Below are 18,238 nucleotides of genomic sequence, written 5' to 3'. Positions count from 1 at the left end.
AGCATAAGAAGCTCGATATTTATTGGAAAGGAGCATCAAGCTGGTTATAGTGATAGCAAGGGTGCAGTGATTTTTAACCAGAAGAAACCGCCTTTATAAATTGTACCTATTGCGAGACTCTAGGCTATAACAATGTGTATTTCTATGTCGCCCACACATTTTTACTCGCTGATAGAAGAGCTGTTGAGACACGCAGCAGGCCACTAGGACTACGGATGTTGATCCTTGCAGTGGCAGCAGGTGACACACCGTCCGCAAAGGACATTTGGGTCCTCCTAAGTACACTTTCTGACCACGTCTGTCTTCAGTACACATTCAGGATGACAAGCTTCAACAAAATGTCATTTATTATCAAAAAAATTCTCCCATAATTCTACAGTCACAGACCAGAACTGGAAACCATGACGATCAGCACAAACTCATTGGTACTAATGAAGACTATATTACAAGACGACTGATAGTCCAACCTGAAATCACAACACCTTCTCTCACGGACAGACTATGTAAATATATACTGAACAAAAATATAAACGCAACAAGATTTTACTAAATTACAGTTCATAGAAGGAAATCAGTCAAGTGAAATAAATTCATTAGGCCCTAATCTATGGATTTCACATGACTGGGCAGGGTGCAGCCATGGGTGGGCTAAGGCCCACCCAATCAGAATGAGTTGTTTCCCCACAAAGGGCTTTATTACAGACAGAAAAACTCCTCAGCCTCCCCCCACCAATGATCCCAAAGGTGAAGAAGCCAGATGTGGAGGTCCTGGGCTGGGGTGGTTACACGTGGTCTGCAGTTGGACATACTACCAAATCTCAAAAACAACATTGGAAGCAGCTTATGGTAGAGAAATTAACATTACATTCTCTGGCAATATCTCTGGTGGACATTCCTGCAGTCAGCATGCCAATTGCACGCTCCCTCAAAACTTGAGACATCAGTAGCATTGTGTTGTGGACAAAACGGTACATTTTAAAGTGGCCTTTTATTGTCCCCAGCACAAGGTGCACATGTGTAATTATCATGCTGTTTAATCAGCTTCTTGATAATCCATCTACCTGACAGGTGTGGTCTATCTTGGCAAAGGAGAAATGCTCACTAACAGGGATAAACAAATTTGTGCACAAAATTTGATACAAATAAGCTTTTTGTGCGTATGGAAAATATAAGTTTTTTTTTTATTTCAGCTCATGAAACCTGGGACCAACACTTTACATGTTGCGTTTATATTTTTGTTCAGTGTACATGGTACAGTCATCAATTATGCAAGACTTTAGTTCTGGGTTAACCAAGATGAATCCACAACCATTGTAGGTCAACTTTCAAAACATGAATACAGCTCAACCATAAGATTACAAAAACACTTCATTTTTTGATAACACACAAGCTGTGTTCCAAGATGAAAAAGTAGAAAAGTTGGTCATGAAGAAATATATAGGTTACATTCACACACGTCGTACATGAATCCAGACAAATTGTAACATTGATAAGAAATTGGGCTATTTTAGGACTTAGAATTCTTCCTTCTTCCAACAACAGGGTGACAAACATTTACAATTATTTACACATCCAGACAGAAACTGTCCCAAATGGCACCCTATGGGCCCTGGTCAAAAGTAGTGCACTACGTAGGGTATAGGGTGCCATTTAGAACGCAGAGGGTAGTCTTTTTACTCCAGGCAACAGCAGATAGACAGATTTAGAACTGCTGCAGGATCAATTTCTTCTTCATGTCGTGAGAGAACTTGTTGGATCGGAACGCCTCGCTGTCATAGAATGCTGACAGGTTGTGAATGCTGATCTGTCTGGCCTGGGGAAGGAGAGAACAGAACAATTCAACTATACTGAACAAAAATAAAAAACACAAAATGCACCAATTTCAAAGATTTTACTGAGTTACTGTTCATATGAGGAAATCAGTCAATTGAAATAAATTCATTTGGCCCTAATCTATGGATTTCACATGACTGGGAATACAGATATGCATCTGCTGGTCACAGATTAACCACCCCCCTCCCCCCAAAAAAGGGCCTCAATGGGTGTCAGGATCTCGTCACGATATTTCTTTGCATTGAAATTGCCATTGATAAAATGCAATTGTGCTCGTTGTGCATAGCTTACGCCTGCCAGACCATAAACCCACCGCCACCATGGGGCACTCTTCCTGCAGTCAGCATGCCAATTGTACACTCCCTCAACTTGAGATATCTGTGGCATTGTGTTGTGTGACAAAACTGCACATTTTAGAGCGGCCTTTAGTCCCCAGCACAAGGTGCACCTGTGTAATGATTGTGCTGTTTAATCAGCTTCTTGATATGCCACACCTGTCAGGTGGATGGATTATCTTGGCAAATGAGAAATGCTAACAGGGATGTAAACACATTTGTGCACAAAATGAGAGAAATAAGCTTTTTGTGCGTATGGAACATTTCTAGGATCTTTTATTTCAGCTCATGAAACCAATACTTTACATGTTGTGTTTATATTTTTGATCAGCGTACAGTGCATTCGGAAAGTATTCAGACTCCTTCCCTTTTTCCACTTTGTTACGTTAGCCTTATTCTAAAATTGATTACATGTATATACACTGCTCAAAAAAATAAAGGGAACACTTAAACAACACAATGTAACTCCAAGTCAATCACACTTCTGGGAAATCAAACTGTCCACTTAGGAAGCAACACTGATTGACAATACATTTCACATGCTGTTGTGCAAATGGAATAGACAACAGGTGGAAATTATAGGCAATTAGCAGACTGTCCAGAAGTTGGCGGATGCTTTAGTCCAGGTCTGGGAGGAGATCCCTCAGGAGACCATCCGCCACCTCATCAGGAGCATGCCCAGGCGTTGTAGGGAGGTCATACAGGCACGTGGAGGCCACACACACTACTGAGCCTCATTTTGACTTGTTTTAAGGACATTACATCAAAGTTGGATCAGCCTGTAGTGTGGTTTTCCACTTTAATTTTGAGGGTGACTCCAAATCCAGACCTCCATGGGTTGATAAATTTGATTTCCATTGAAAATTTGTGTGATTTTGTTCTCAGCACATTCAACTATGTAAAGAAAAAAGTATTTAATAAGATTATTTCATTCAGATCTAGGATATGTTATTTTAGTGTTCCCTTTATTTTTTTGAGCATTATATATATTATTATTATTTTTTTCTCTCATCAATCTACCCACAATACCCCATAATGACAAAGCGAAAACAGGTTTAGACATTTTTGCACATTAAAAATAAAACACTGAAATACCTTACTTACATAAGTATTCAGACCCTTTGCTATGAGACTCGAAATTGAGCTCAGGTGCATCCTGTTTCCATTGATCATCCTTGAGATGTTTCTACAACTTGGAGTTAATGAAATTGATTGGACATGATTTGGAAAGGCACACACCTGTCTATATAAAGGTCCCTGAGTTGACAGTGCATGTCAGAGCAAAAACCAAGCCATGAGGTCGAAGGAATTGTATGTAGACCTCACAGACAGGATTGTGTCGAGGCACAGATCTGGGGAAGGGTACCAAAAAATGTCTGCAGCATTGAAGGTCCCCAAGAACACAGTGGCCTCCATCATTCTTAAATGGATGAAGTTTGGAACCACCAAGACCCTTCCTAGAGCTGGTCGCCCGGCCAAACTGAGCAATCGGGGGAGAAGGGCCTTGGTCATGGAGGTGACCAAGAACCCAATGGTCACTCTGACAGAGCTCCAGAGTTCCTCTGTGGAGATGGGAGAACCTTCCAGGACAACCATCTCTGCAGCACTCCAACAATCAGGCCTTTATGGTAGAGTGGCCAGACGGAAGTGACTCCTCAGTAAAAAGGCACATGACAGCCCACATAAAGGACTCAGACCATGAGAAACAAGATTCTCTGGTCTGATGAAACCAAGATTGAACTCCTTGGCCTGAATGCCAAGCATCACGTCTGGAGGAAACCTGGCACCATCCCTACAGTGAAGCATGATGGTGGCAGAATCATGCTGTGGGGATGTTTTTCAGCAGCAGGGACTGGGAGACTAGTCAAGATCGAGAGAAAGTCATACCCAAGAAGACTGAATACCTCATTTCTACCAGCATGTCACATGTGCAACCAGAGAGAGAAAAATAAAAATCTATGCCACCTTTACTCCACACACAGAGACTCATACAAAGCTCTCCCTCCATTTGGCAAATCTGAGCATAATTCTATCCTCCTGATTCCTGCTTACAAGCCAAAACTAAAAGCAGGAAGTACCAGTGACTCGCTCAATACGGAAGTGGTCAGATGACACGGATGCTATGCTACAGGACTGTTTTGTTAGCACAGACTGGAATATGTTCCGGGATTCATTCAATGGCATTGAAGAGTATACCACCTCAGTCAACGGCTTCATCAATAAGTGCATTGACGACGTCGCCCCCACAGTGACTGTACGTACATATCCCAACCAGAAACCATGGATTACAGGCAACATCCGCATCGAGCTAAAGGCTAGAGCAGCCGCTTTCAAGGAGCGGGACACTAATCCGGACGCTTATAAGAAATCCCGCTACGCCCTCAGACTAACCATCAAACAGGCAAAGCGTCAATACAGGATTAAGATCAAATACTACTAAACCGGCTCTGACACTCTTCGGATGTGGCAGGGCTTGGAAACTATTACGGACGAAAAAGGGAAACCCAGCCGCGAGCTGCCCAGTGACGTGAGCCAACCAGACGAGCTAAATGCCTTTCATGCTCGCTTCGAGGCAAGCAACACTGAAGCATGCATGAGGGCACCAGATGTCCCGGACGACTGTGTGATCACGCTGTCTGTAGCCGATGTGAGCAAGACCTTTAAACAGGTCAACATTCACAAAGCCGTGGGGCCAGATGGATTACCAGGATGTGTACTCAAAGCATGTGCTGACCAAATGGCAAGTGTCTTCACTGACATTTTCAACCTCTCCCTGACCGAGTCTGTAATACCTACATGTTTCAAGCAGACCACCATAGCCCCTGTGCCCAAGGAAGCGAAGGTAACCTGCCTAAATGATTACTGCCCCTAGCACTCACGTCGGTATCCATGAAGTGCTTTAAAAGGCTGATCATGGCTCACATAAACACCATCATCCCGGAAACCCTAGACCCACTCCAATTCGCATACCGCCCCAACAGATACACAGATGACGCAATCTCAAATCGCACTCCACACTGCCCTTTCCCACCTGGACAAAAGGAACACCTATGTGAGAATGCTGTTCAATGACTACAGCTCAGCGTTCAACACCATAGTGCCCTCAAAGCTAAGGACCCTGGGACTAAACACCTCCCTCTGAAACTGGATCCTGGACTTCCTGACGGGCCACCCCCAGGTGGTAAGGGTAGGCAACAACAGGCTGTAGTGGAACAGGTTGAGAGCTTCAAGTTCCTTGGTGTCCACATCACCAACAAACTATCATGGTCCAAACATACCAAGACAGTCGTGAAGAGGGCACGACAACACCTTTTCCCCCCTCAGGAGACTGAAAGGATATGGCATGGGTCCTCAGATCCTCAAAACGTTCTACAGCTGCACTATTGAGAGGATCCTGACCGGTTGCATCCCCGCCTGGTATAGCACCTGCTCGGCATCTGACCGTAAGGCGCTACAGAGGGTAACGCGTACGGCCCAGTACAACACTGGGGCAAAGCTTCCTGCCATCCCGGACCTATATACTAGGCGGTGTCAGGAAGGCCCAGAAATGTTTTTGTCAAATACTCCAGGTCATCCAAGTCATAGACTGTTCTCTCTGCTACCGCACAGCAAGCGGTACCGGAGCGCCAAGTCTAGGACCAAAAGGCTCCTTAACAGCTTCTACCCCACAAGCCATAAGACTGCTGAACAATTAATCAAATGGCCACCCGGACTATTTACATTGAGCCCCCCTCCATTTGTTTTTACACTGCTGCTACTCGCTGTTTATTATCTATGCAGTCACTTTACCCCTACCTACAAATTACCTCGACTAACCTGTACCGCCGCACATTGACTCGGTACCGGTATCCTGTGTATATAGCCTCGTTATTGTTATTTTATTGTGTTACTTTTTATTTTATGATTTACTTTAGTCTATTTAGATAATATTCTCTCTATTTCTTGAACGGCATTGTTGGTTACGGGCTTGTAAGTAAGCATTTCACAGTAAGGTCTACCTGTTGTATTTCGGCGCATGTGACAAATACAATTTGATTTAATTTGAGGCTGAAATCGCCGCCAAAGGTGCTTCAACAAAGTACTGAGTAAAGGGTATGAATACCTTAGTAAATGTGATATTTCCAGGTTTATTATACATTTGCGAAATTAAAAAAAAAAAAAAAAAACTGTTTTAGCCTTGTCATTCTGGGGTACATTGTGTATAGATTGATGAGGGGAATACAATGTAATCCTTTTTAGAACAAGGCTGTAACGTAACAAAATGTGGAAAAAGTCAAGGGGTCTGAATACCTTCAGAATGCACTGTACATGGGGGAAACTATTGAACTTCACAAAAGGTCCCAAATTATTTTTAATGCACTCAAGACATAGAATGTTGCATTTATATTTTTGTTCATTGTATATTTTACATTTACATTTTTTGTCATTTAGCAGACGCTCTTATCCAGAGCGACTTACAGGAGCAATTAGGGTTAAGTGCCTTGCTCAAGGGCACATCGACAGATTTTTCACCTAGTCAGCTCGGGGATTAGAACCAGCGACCTTTCGGTTACTGGCACAACGCTCTTAACCACTAAGCTACCTGCCGAAACATGATTATTCCCCAAGGGGAAGAACAGAAATAGAAAACAACTTCACACGATTGAGATTATGCCAACAGTTAGCATCTCGCTAGAGTGCAGATGAGGGAAAACCATCTCAGATTGAGATTATGCCAACGGTTAGCATCTCGCTAGAGTGCAGATGAGGGAAAACCATCTCAGATTGAGATTATGCCAACGGTTAGCATCTCGCTAGAGTGCAGATGAGGGAAAACCATCTCAGATTGAGATTATGCAAACGGTTAGCATCTCGCTAGAGTGCAGCTGAGGGAAAACCATCTCAGATTGAGATTATGCCAACGGTTAGCATCTCGCTAGAGTGCAGATGAGGGAAAACCATCTCAGATTGAGATTATGCCAACGGTTAGCATCTCGCTAGAGTGCAGATGAGGGAAAACCATCTCAGATTATTGAGATTGCACCATGGTTACCAGCTTGGTATAGTACATTAGAGGAAATTAAAAGGAAGACACCATTCATTGAGACACCACCATCATGACTAGCAGCTCATCATTACCTTGTCCACCAGGTCTTTCTCTGGGATCTCGATGGTGTCCTGCTGGGCTCCATATCGGTTCCTCTGATACGCCACCTGCTCTGACACCAGCTGCTTCAGGATGAACAGCAGCAACTCATTGTTGTCTTTTCTGAACGCCAGGTAACGGGCAAACGTCTAGAGAGAAGAGGAACCGAGGGATAAATGAGTTTCAGAATAAAAAGCAGCAGCTTGTCGTCTCGTCTGAACGCCAGGTAACGTCTAGAGGACCAGGAATCAGTGTTTCAGACATACTGTATTCACCTTGTTCTGACAGACAGTCCAATCCTAATTTAGTAATAGTGTATGACCACTAAGGGGAGACAAATCTATGTTGGGCTTTTTCACTCCTGCACAATCTTACCCTTTACAGAACTGTGTTTTCATCCATGCAAATGAACTAGAACACATATGACCCCTTTCCCATTGCAAAACGTTTTGCTACAGTTTGCTCTAGCGAACATCCCCGCCCACCTTCCGCATGCTCCTCATGACGCTGAACTTCTGCGTGTCGATGAAGCTCTCCAGCATGACTCTGATGGCCATGTTGACGTCATCCTCCACCACGTAGTCTCGGAGGTGCATCCTGGCGTGGGCCTCCGCCATGCGGATCATAGACTCGATGTGACGCACCGTGATGGGGATGCTGCCTGTCGCCTACACAGACACAACACATGAAGCTATTGAATCAATATTGACAGTACACAGTTTGGATATATGATGGGTCACGACGCCCCTCAAGCATTATACACACACGAAATCGACCCATGCCAGCTATGGACTTGCATTAGCTCCCCAGGCATTAGCTCAGCTAGCTTACAGCCTTATTGGAAGAGGGTTCGAATCACCGGTTGTAACACTCACCATGGACTCTTTGCGTAGGTCGCTGTAGATGCGAGCCACCTTATCCTGGTCCATCTGGTTGAGTTTGGGCCGGACCCTTTCCTTGGAGTACATGATGTATTTCCTCAGCAGCTCCTGGGGGATAGGAGGCACGTCTGTGGTGTTGGGCAGAACCACCTCCTCCAAGCCAGCCATGCCACCCTCCTTGTTGCTGGGATGGTGCTTGATGTGGCTGCCCACCACGAAACGAGCCAGCATCTCATCCTATAATGGTGGACAAAGACAAGTGCCTATTCATTCAGCCAACTAACAAAACATCCGGTCATGTCATTACAGGGATGATGAGGTAACAAACGTGAACAATTTGAATAATAGAAATCTGAGAAGTTGGCCAATAGTCTTTACCTGCACTGGGTCCACAGTATCTCTGACCACACACAGGACGTCAAAACGAGACACGATGGGCTCAGTCAGATCCACGTTCTCAGAGAAGGTCAGAGACGGGTCGTAGCGACCACCAATAGGGTTGGCAGCAGCGATGATAGTGCAGCGTGCCTGGAGCGAGGTGACGATGCCAGCCTTGGAGATGGAGATGCTCTGCTGTTCCATGGCCTCGTGGATACTGGTCCTGTCTGCGTCGTTCATCTGGAGAGGAGAGACACGTTGAGCACTGCAGTCCACAGGAGTGTCATGGCCAGGAAACACTCTAGACTTCTTATTCCATGTTATTGTTAGGAGCTTTTCCCTGACATGACCTGACCAGAAAATACTCCTGGCCCTGCACGAGGCACTGACATTTAAAAAAAACAAATTATTTACTTTGAATGTTGCTGGGAATATACTATACTTAAGTCTCCCTAGTCTAACCCACATCCTCAAACCCTTTCCCCCACACCTTCACAAGCCCTTTCCCCACACCTTCACAAAGTCGATGACACAGACCCCTCTGTTCGTTAACACCAGGGCTCCAGCCTCTAGAGTCCACTCCCTTAGTCTAACTAACCCAAATCCCTTTCTCCCTCTCACCTTATCAAACTCGTCGATAAGACAGACCCCTCTGTCCGCTAACACCAGCGCTCCAGCCTCCAGGGTCCACTCCCTGGTGACCGGGTGTCTCTGTACGTAGGCAGTCAGGCCCACAGCGGAAGCTCCCTGGCCTGTGGTGAACACCGCTCTGCTGGCCACCTTCTCCACGTACTTCAGGAACTGGGACTTGGCCGTACCAGGGTCACCGCACAGGAGCACGTTGAGGTCACCACGCACCTTGTGCTTCCCACCTGGAGAAGAGAGGGTAAGGTAAGAGGAAGGATAGAGGATATATCATAACCGAGGATTGAGTAGCCAACCAGGGTGGCCCTCATCCAAGAGAGCAACTGGAAATGCAGGTTTTTGCTCCAGCCCTGATCAAAACAACCAACTCTGTTTGAAGGAAGGTTGTTCTCCAGAAGGAAGGCTGACTACCGCTGATGTTGAATGGTCCACCAACCTGGGTTCTTGGGCTCTCCACCAAACAGAGCCAGAGCCAAGCCTCTCTTGATGTCTTCATGGCCGTAGATAGAGGGGCCTATACTGGCAAAGATCTGCAGAGACAGGAGACAGACCAGGGGATGAATAGGGTATACCAGTAGGCATGATATGACGAAAGAAAACACGACCAGAAAGGAGTTACTAAAAGCCCATCCATCTACGGATATTGACAATTAACATTTGCTATATACACTGACCAGATGAAAGCTATGATCCCTTATTGATTTCACCTGTTAAATCCACTTCCATCAGTGTAGATGAAGGGGAGGAGACAGGTTAAAGAAGGATTTTAAAGTCTTGAGACAATTGAGACATGGATTGAGTATGTGTGCCATTCAGACTGTGAATGGGCAAGACAAAATATTTAAGTGCCTTTGAACGGGGTATGGTAGTAGGTGCCAGGCGCACCGGTTTGTGATAAGAGCTGCAACACTGCAGGGGTTTTCACGCTCAACAGTTTCCCGTGTGTATCAAGAATGGTCCACCACCCAAAGGACATCCAGCCAACTACACACAACTGTGTGAAGCATTGGAGTCAACATGGGCCAGCATCCCTGTGGAGCGCTTTCGGCACCTTGTAGAGTCCATGGCCCGATAAACTGAGGCTGTTCAGACGGCAAAAGGAGGGGGGTGCAATTTAAATATTAGGAAGGTGTTCCTAATGTTTTGTGCACTCACTGTATATTGTGCTGCAAGCCATTAATAATGGTTTCCACAGTATGTCAATGGCCTTGTATCTGTTGCTATTAAATAAACCATACATAAATAAGAGGGAAGACTTGTGACTACAGGGTCCTCCTTGTTAAGTTTCATGTATCCCTATATTTCTGTTATTATGGTGTAGGAGTCTCACTGTAGACGGACCTGGCCTGAGTGTGATGGGGACTAGGTACTGTGGTAATACGGTGAGGTAAACGTTAAACTGGAACCTAGTCGTTGTGTCATTTTGAGTTAACACTCCTAACTCAGCCTGTCTCTGTTGGGCTCGTGGTCTGACATCGTCCCAGCAGAGTCCCTCCTAACTCAGCCTGTCTCTGTTGGGCTCGTGGTCTGACATCGTACCAGCAGAGTCCCTCCTAACTCAGCCTGTCTCTGTTGGGCTCGTGGTCTGACATCGTCCCAGCAGAGTCCCTCCTAACTCAGCCTGTCTCTGTTGGGCTCGTGGTCTGACATCGTACCAGCAGAGTCCCTCCTAACTCAGCCTGTCTCTGTTGGGCTCGTGGTCTGACATCGTCCCAGCAGAGTCCCTCCTAACTCAGCCTGTCTCAGATGGGCTCGTGGTCTGACATCGCCCCAGCAGAGTCCCTCCTAACTCAGCCTGTCTCTGTTGGGCTCGTGGTCTGACATCGTCCCAGCAGAGTCCCTCCTAACTCAGCCTGTCTCAGATGGGCTTGTGGTCTGACATCGTCCCAGCAGAGTCCCTCCTAACTCAGCCTGTCTCTGTTGGGCTCGTGGTCTGACATCGTCCCAGCAGAGTCCCTCCTAACTCAGCCTGTCTCTGTTGGGCTTGTGGTCTGACATCGTCCCAGCAGAGTCCCTCCTAACTCAGCCTCTCTCTGTTGGGCTCGTGGTCTGACATCGTCCCAGCAGAGTCCCTCCTAACTCAGCCTGTCTCTGTTGGGCTCGTGGTCTGACATCGTCCCAGCAGAGTCCCTCCTAACTCAGCCTGTCTCTGTTGGGCTTGTGGTCTGACATCGTCCCAGCAGAGTCCCTCCTAACTCAGCCTGTCTCTGTTGGGCTCGTGGTCTGACATCGTCCCAGCAGAGTCCCTCCTAACTCAGCCTGTCTCTGTTGGGCTCGTGGTCTGACATCGTCCCAGCAGAGTCCCTCCTAACTCAGCCTGTCTCTGTTGGGCTCGTGGTCTGACATCGTACCAGCAGAGTCCCTCCTAACTCAGCCTGTCTCTGTTGGGCTCGTGGTCTGACATCGTACCAGCAGAGTCCCTCCTAACTCAGCCTGTCTCTGTTGGGCTCGTGGTCTGACATCGTCCCAGCAGAGTCCCTCCTAACTCAGCCTGTCTCTGTTGGGCTCGTGGTCTGACATCGTCCCAGCAGAGTCCCTCCTAACTCAGCCTGTCTCTGTTGGGCTCGTGGTCTGACATCGTCCCAGCAGAGTCCCTCCTAACTCAGCCTGTCTCTGTTGGGCTCGTGGTCTGACATCGTCCCAGCAGAGTCCCTCCTAACTCAGCCTGTCTCTGTTGGGCTCGTGGTCTGACATCGTACCAGCAGAGTCCCTCCTAACTCAGCCTGTCTCTGTTGGGCTCGTGGTCTGACATCGTCCCAGCAGAGTCCCTCCTAACTCAGCCTGTCTCTGTTGGGCTCGTGGTCTGACATCGTACCAGCAGAGTCCCTCCTAACTCAGCCTGTCTCTGTTGGGCTCGTGGTCTGACATCGTCCCAGCAGAGTCCCTCCTAACTCAGCCTGTCTCTGTTGGGCTCGTGGTCTGACATCGTCCCAGCAGAGTCCCTCCTAACTCAGCCTGTCTCTGTTGGGCTCGTGGTCTGACATCGTACCAGCAGAGTCCCTCCTAACTCAGCCTGTCTCAGATGTGCTCACGTTCTGACATTTTACCAGTAGGTGCAACTAACTTACCCTCTCTCCGATGCGCTCGTCCTTGGACAGCGCCACGATGGCCTTGATGTCCTCGTCAGTGAGCTCAGCCACGGCCACTTTGTTGTCTCTACAAGCGATATGATTGGCCATGATGACCGTAGCGAATACTGGGAAGCCGTTGGCCATGTTCAGAGAACCGTCATAGTTGTTGTTGTAGATCCCGGTCAGTTCCTGGAGGAAAATAGTTATTTATTACCTTCATTTAACCAGTCAACATTGTGACATTGTCTTTTACAATAATATGATCTAGAATGTTAACTGGGATAAGAAAACAAAACAAGTTAAAAAACACGGATGTTCAGAACGGGCTACTAAAATCATACTTGATGCAATGACATTTGTCTTTCGTCTCCCAACCCTGTACATCACACTAGCAGATAATGTTACAGTGCCCTACAGTGTTTAGAATTAGAGAGGTCAGTTCTGTTAGGAGTCAGACTCACTATTTCGTCTCCAGGTTTGCATTGGTCCACCAGGTCAGCCAACAGGATGGCATCTTTGGAGCGTGGGAGGCGGCCAGCGGCGATCTTCCCGGGGCTCTCCTGGATGGTGATTCGCTGGTAGTTCTGGTACACAGTCTGACAAAAAAAAAAAAAAAAAAAAAAAAAAAAAATCGGTCTTATTTATTTTTTCCAATGCCTAGTCTTCATCTGTTAGCCAGCCCCTCACTCAGCCTTCACACACTGGTGAAGAATTAGCCCTGAGATTAGTGAGCCCAACTGTCGATCTCGGACCTTCAAAATATCCTCTTGGTCTAATGGTTAAGACGTTGAGTTGGCAAGCGGGAGACCCAGGTTCGATTCCCAACATTTAACCATTTGGTCCCTGGACTGATTGGTCCAGTGAATCACCTCCATGTTGATGACTGAGGGACTGGCTTCACTTCCTGGTTCCAACCTTATTAGATACTCTATTTTTATTGGTCTACTCATGTTTCTAACCCTTTTTAAGAGTATTTCTATTGGTCGACTGACTCACCAACTCCATATTAATGTCAAAGGGGCCGAAAGACTGGCACTCAGGGCAGGACCCTGGCTTCACTTCCTGGTTCTGGGACTGGAAGAAGGGCCCCATGATGAAGTTACACTTGTTACAGTTGTACTTGACCATGCCCAGCTGGGGTAGAACACCTGTACAGCAGGTCACCACTCCACTGGTACGGATCAACTGGTTCAGGTGGAGTTGTCTGGAGACGAGAACAGGAAAATACAGGAACATGTATTGGAAAAAGAGGCAAAGCAATCATATTAGTCCTATAGAGAGAGTGATGCCTGTGTGCATGGGAGTTCCCTTCACTCTACTGCTCCATCCCTGTTACAACTGTAGGACATTAGCCTCTCGCCCTGCTGTTGTTGCAAAAGTTGGCCAGATCTACTAAAATGTGTATCGCCGAGTCTACTTTTAAAATCATGGAAGACATGTGATCATCATTTCCTGTCAGTTTTTACCTGAGGGATCTCAGCTCCTCGACCAGGGGCAGGTTGCAGATCCTGACGTGGATCTCGTGGGCGATGCGGTCGTATTTGGGGTACATGGTCAGGACCACCTCCTTGGCTGCCTCGTCAAATATCTTCAGCATCTCAGTAGGCGCCTCAGGCAGGAAGTAGGCCAGGACATGCTCCCTGGCTGCTAGGTCCTCGTAGTTCACCACCAGACTCTCCTTGTTCTCTGGATGGGGTTGGTTCAAATACATCAGTAATGTAGTCTTCAAGACTGTGAACCTTTAGACATAGTCAAGGTCAACCCATTTCAAGATTCAGTTAAGAGTAAAGCCAGGTGCAGAATCCCTAATGTAGTAGTTATCTTATCGTTTGTTCTCCAACCTCTTTTTAAATAGTGAGCCAACGTGTTTTCAGCACTTCCCGGACTGATCAAAACTAGTTCTCATGGCTCTCTCGTCTCTCTGGAGCAGATGTATAGTGAGCAATGTTAGGAATATCAAATCGCAATATCGATTCGAAATACATATCGTATCAGCACCTATGTATTGTGATGTCCCTGGCAATTCCCAGCCCTACTATAGATGCAAGGTGATTTGTAAATTCAGTGATTCTCTGCAGTCCGACTCAATCTCAAACATGTGACTTCAGAACAGACCTAACAACAAAGTGCCATATGCGTGATCTTCAAATACACTACGACCAAAAGTATGTGGACGCCTGCTCGTTGAACATCTCATTCCGAAATCATTGGCATTAATATGGAGTTGGTCCCCCCCTTTACTGCTATAACAGCCTCCCCTCTTCTGGGAAGGCTTTCCACTAGATGTTGGAACATTGCTTCCATTCAGCCACAAGAGCATTAGTGAGGTCGGGCACTGATGTTGAGCGATTAGGCCTGGCTCGCAGTCGGCGTTCCAATTCATCCCAAAGGTGTTCGATGGGGTTGAGGTCAGGGCTCTGTGCAGGCCGGTCAAGTTCTTTCACACCCATCTCGACAAACCATTTTTGTATGGACCTCGCTTTGTGCACAGGGGCATTGTCATGCTGAAACAGGAAAGGGCCTTCCCCAAGCTGTTGCCACAAAGTTGGAAGCACAGAATCTTCTAGAATGTTATTGTATTTCCCGTCACTGGAACTAAGGGGCCTAGCCCGAACCATAAAAAACAGACCAAGACCATTATTCCTCCTCAACCAAACTTTACAGTTGGCACTATGCATTTGGGCAGGTAGCGTTCTCCTGGCATCCGCCAAACCCAGATTCTTCCGTCGGACTGCCAGATGGTGAAGCGTGATTCATCACTCCAGAGAAGGCGTTTCCACTGCTCCAGAGTCCAATGGCGGCGAGCTTTACACCCCTCCAGCCGACGCTTGGCATTGCGCATGGTGATCTTAGGCTTGTGTGCGGCTGCTTGTCCATGGAAACCCATTTCATGAAGCTCCCGTCGAACCATTCTTGTGCCGACGTTGCCTCCAGAGGCAGTTTGGAACTCAGTAGTGAGTGTTGCAAGCAAGGACAGATGATTTTTACACGCTACGCGCTTCAGCACTCAACAGTTCCGTTCTGTGAGCTTGTGTGGACTACCACTTTGCGGCTGAGCCGTTGTTGTTCCTAGACGTTTCCACTTCACAATAACAGCACTTGCAGATGACCGGGGCAGCTCTAGCAGGGAAGAGATTTGACTAACTGACTTGTTGGAAAGGTGGCATCCTATGATGGTGCCACGTTGAAAGTCACTAAGCTCTTCAGTACGGCCCATTCTACTGCCATTGTTTGTCTATGGAGATTGCAGGGCTGTGTGCTCAATTTTATACACCGGTCAGCAACGGGTGTGACTGAAATAGCCCAATCCACTAATTTGAAGAGGTGTCCACATACTTTTGTATATATAGTGTACCTTTGCACATGTCGCTGATCTTCTCCTTGAAGACGTTGTGCCCGTTCTCATCTACGTGGGTGCGCAGGAAGTTCTTGAAGCGGTGGTAGATCTCCAGACGTGGCGCAGCCATGACCACCCACTCCCTGACAGAGTGGCCCTGCAAGCAATCCAGCCATCAATAGATCCATCCACCAATTAATCAATCCATCAACCAACCAATGAATTCATCCATCCATTGTTTGTATAGCACATGTTGTACAAGGTAAAAATACAATGCGCTTCACAGTTGAATAAATCAATAATATGAATAAATATTTGATTATTACCTTCATGTCCTCCAGGTTCTCGATGCTCTCGATCATCTCCTCGTCTTCTGCCCCAGTGCCCTCTGCAGCCCGCTCCGCCAGGCGACGCCTCCGGGCTGGGCGCTCTTCATCCTCATCCTCACTGTCTGTTAGGAGGAAGAGGAAGGTGATGAGGAGGTGGAGAGTTGAAAGGTGATGAGGAGTTTCTTAAGCTGACCATTGAGTGTCGTTTCAATCCCCCAGTCTAAGATTAGAACAACTAATCTTATGGTCAGAAAATATATAACAGACTATGAAAAAGAGAAGTCCTCACCATACAGCAGTCCTCTCCTCAGCCTGCCTCCCTGCTCCCTGTCTCTCCTCCTCATGGCGTCCTCGGCAGCAGCCCTGGCTCCAGGAGACAGCTCTGACAGCTCCTCATCAAGATCCAGACCCTCCACCTCATACCTGTCCAGCTCAGGGATGGCTCGATAGTCTCTGCATGGGAAGAGGGAGAACGTATAAGCAAATATGATTGTATAAACCTATACAATTTGTGGTATAAGTCCTTAGTAAACATGCTATAACATAGTTATAACCTGAAAACACTACATGTAAAGCACTATAGTATAAGACTACAGGGACTGAACACCTCCTGCGCTCCTCTCCCTTGCTCACCTCTCCATTGCATCTCCAATCAGTTCCTCCCCGTCTCCCTCCTCCTCCTCCTCCCCAGGCAGAGGTCCTTCACCCAGGAGCCCCTCCGACTCATCCTCGAAGGGGGGAAGGTCTCTCCCAGGGCTGGAGGTCAGGTCCCCCCGCCTGGAGCCTCTGCTGGGGCTGGTTGCCATGTGATATGACTCAGATGAATCCTGACAACGGAAAAAATAACCGTCAGTCAAATCAGATGTATTTTGCATGTTACATTTGCATTTGATATATTCTAGAGTCCATCTATTGTCTTAACACATATAGTTTAGTGCTAGATAGCTTGCTAGCTAAGACTAATATGCCTATTCCTTAAACATGGTTAACAAAGGCTCAAACTGTGGTAAACAGAGTTTACTAGCCGGCTAGCTAACGTTAACTACGTAAGTCATTTATTGATACATTAACATTTTAGTCATTTAGCAGACGTTTTTATCCAGAGCGATTTATAGGAGCAATTAGGGTTAAGTGCCTTGCCCAAGGGCACACGTCAGATTTTTCACCTAGTCGGCTCCGGGATTCGAACCAGCGATATTTCGGTTACTGGCCCAACGCTCTTAGCAGCCAACTTTCATAGTGACAATGGGGTGCCAATGACATGCAAATATGTGCCTAACTATGATGGCTGACAAACTGGCAATCTCTAGCTAGCTAACAATAGAACCCATGCAGATCAAATGTTTTGCGTAACTTAGTTAGCCAACTACATGGCGAGGAACACTTAGTTACCTATATAATATAAACGATTAACTACAGATTTTAGATCAGTTTGATGTCTAACTAGCTAGCGAACTAATGAACATTAATCAAATTATGGATGTAATGTTAACCAGCACATGATTTGTCTGTCCCAGATAACGTGGGTCGATTCCTGACACTTTCTTTCTCAACTTTGACTGGCGAACAAAAGACATCACGATCAACAGAAATTCTCGGCTAATTTATCAAGGAACATACACAACTATTCAATTCAATGGGCTTTATTGGCATGGGAAACATGGGTTTACATTGCCAAAGCAAGTGAAATAGATAAACGTGAAATAAACAATCAAAAACAACAATCACCTATCTGTCAAATAAGAAATATGTTGAAACATCATATGTGAATATATTGTTGATTTTGACAATAATCACTCACCGCCATTATTTCGTGCTTGCTTCTCTATTGCTTCCACGCAAATGTTTTTTTTTACATTTGTTTTACCACACTTACTTTTCGCGCGAAATCGTCACGTGATATAGAAAGCGCGCGAAATGTCATGAATATGTAATATTAGAACCAAAGAGCAGCATTATGATTGGTCGGAGTACTCTGTGAAAGGCCAATCTAATGTAATGCCGGATGTACCTTTGGATACACTCGATTTGTTTCACCCAGCAAGCCGGGTAACTGATTTTCAGTTGTTTTACTGAAGACGTGAGAAATAGAATTGTGCCGTGTTCTCACATATTAACCATATTTTCTTTATGAAATACACATGATATATTACGCTAATTTTTACTGGAATGAGAAATTATTTTTGCAACAATGTATAGAACAATCTACATTAAAAACATGACTAAATATTTGACAATGTATAATAGATAGTGTTGATAAAACAAGTTTACTGGAGAACGGAGACCAAGTAGAGACTTTGGACA

General features: G+C 46.2%; 1 protein-coding gene across 1 annotated transcript; it reads right to left on the bottom strand.

The window, feature by feature from the left end:
• Positions 1-331: 331 nt before the first annotated feature.
• Positions 332-18,238, bottom strand: LOC311133314 (DNA replication licensing factor mcm2). Its single transcript, XM_084166817.1, has 16 exons — positions 17,736-18,238; positions 16,568-16,761; positions 16,224-16,387; positions 15,932-16,056; positions 15,624-15,762; positions 13,735-13,954; positions 13,265-13,472; positions 12,730-12,864; positions 12,266-12,457; positions 9,634-9,727; positions 9,174-9,424; positions 8,553-8,792; positions 8,169-8,411; positions 7,779-7,961; positions 7,287-7,442; positions 332-1,813 (listed from the first exon to the last, which is right to left on the bottom strand). The coding sequence occupies exons 1-16, from the start codon at positions 17,739-17,741 to the stop codon at positions 1,703-1,705; spliced, it is 2,661 nt and encodes an 886-aa protein (XP_084022943.1). The 5' UTR covers positions 17,742-18,238; the 3' UTR covers positions 332-1,702.

The sequence above is a fragment of the Coregonus lavaretus genome (genome assembly GCF_964263955.1).
Source record: "Coregonus lavaretus genome assembly, chromosome: 8".
In the NCBI taxonomy this organism is placed as follows: domain Eukaryota; kingdom Metazoa; phylum Chordata; class Actinopteri; order Salmoniformes; family Salmonidae; genus Coregonus; species Coregonus lavaretus.
This window is presented reverse-complemented; position numbering and strand designations above follow the sequence as displayed.

What these genes read in the sequence shown, in the direction of transcription:
- LOC311133314 (XM_084166817.1), bottom strand. An exon ending in ATTGGAGATGCAATGGAGAG is followed by an intron (nt 16,388 to 16,567) that starts GTGAGCAAGGGA and finishes CTTCCCATGCAG; the next exon opens with AGACTATCGAGCCATCCCTG. An exon ending in ATACTGTGGACCCAGTGCAG is followed by an intron (nt 8,412 to 8,552) that starts GTAAAGACTATT and finishes CCACCATTATAG; the next exon opens with GATGAGATGCTGGCTCGTTT.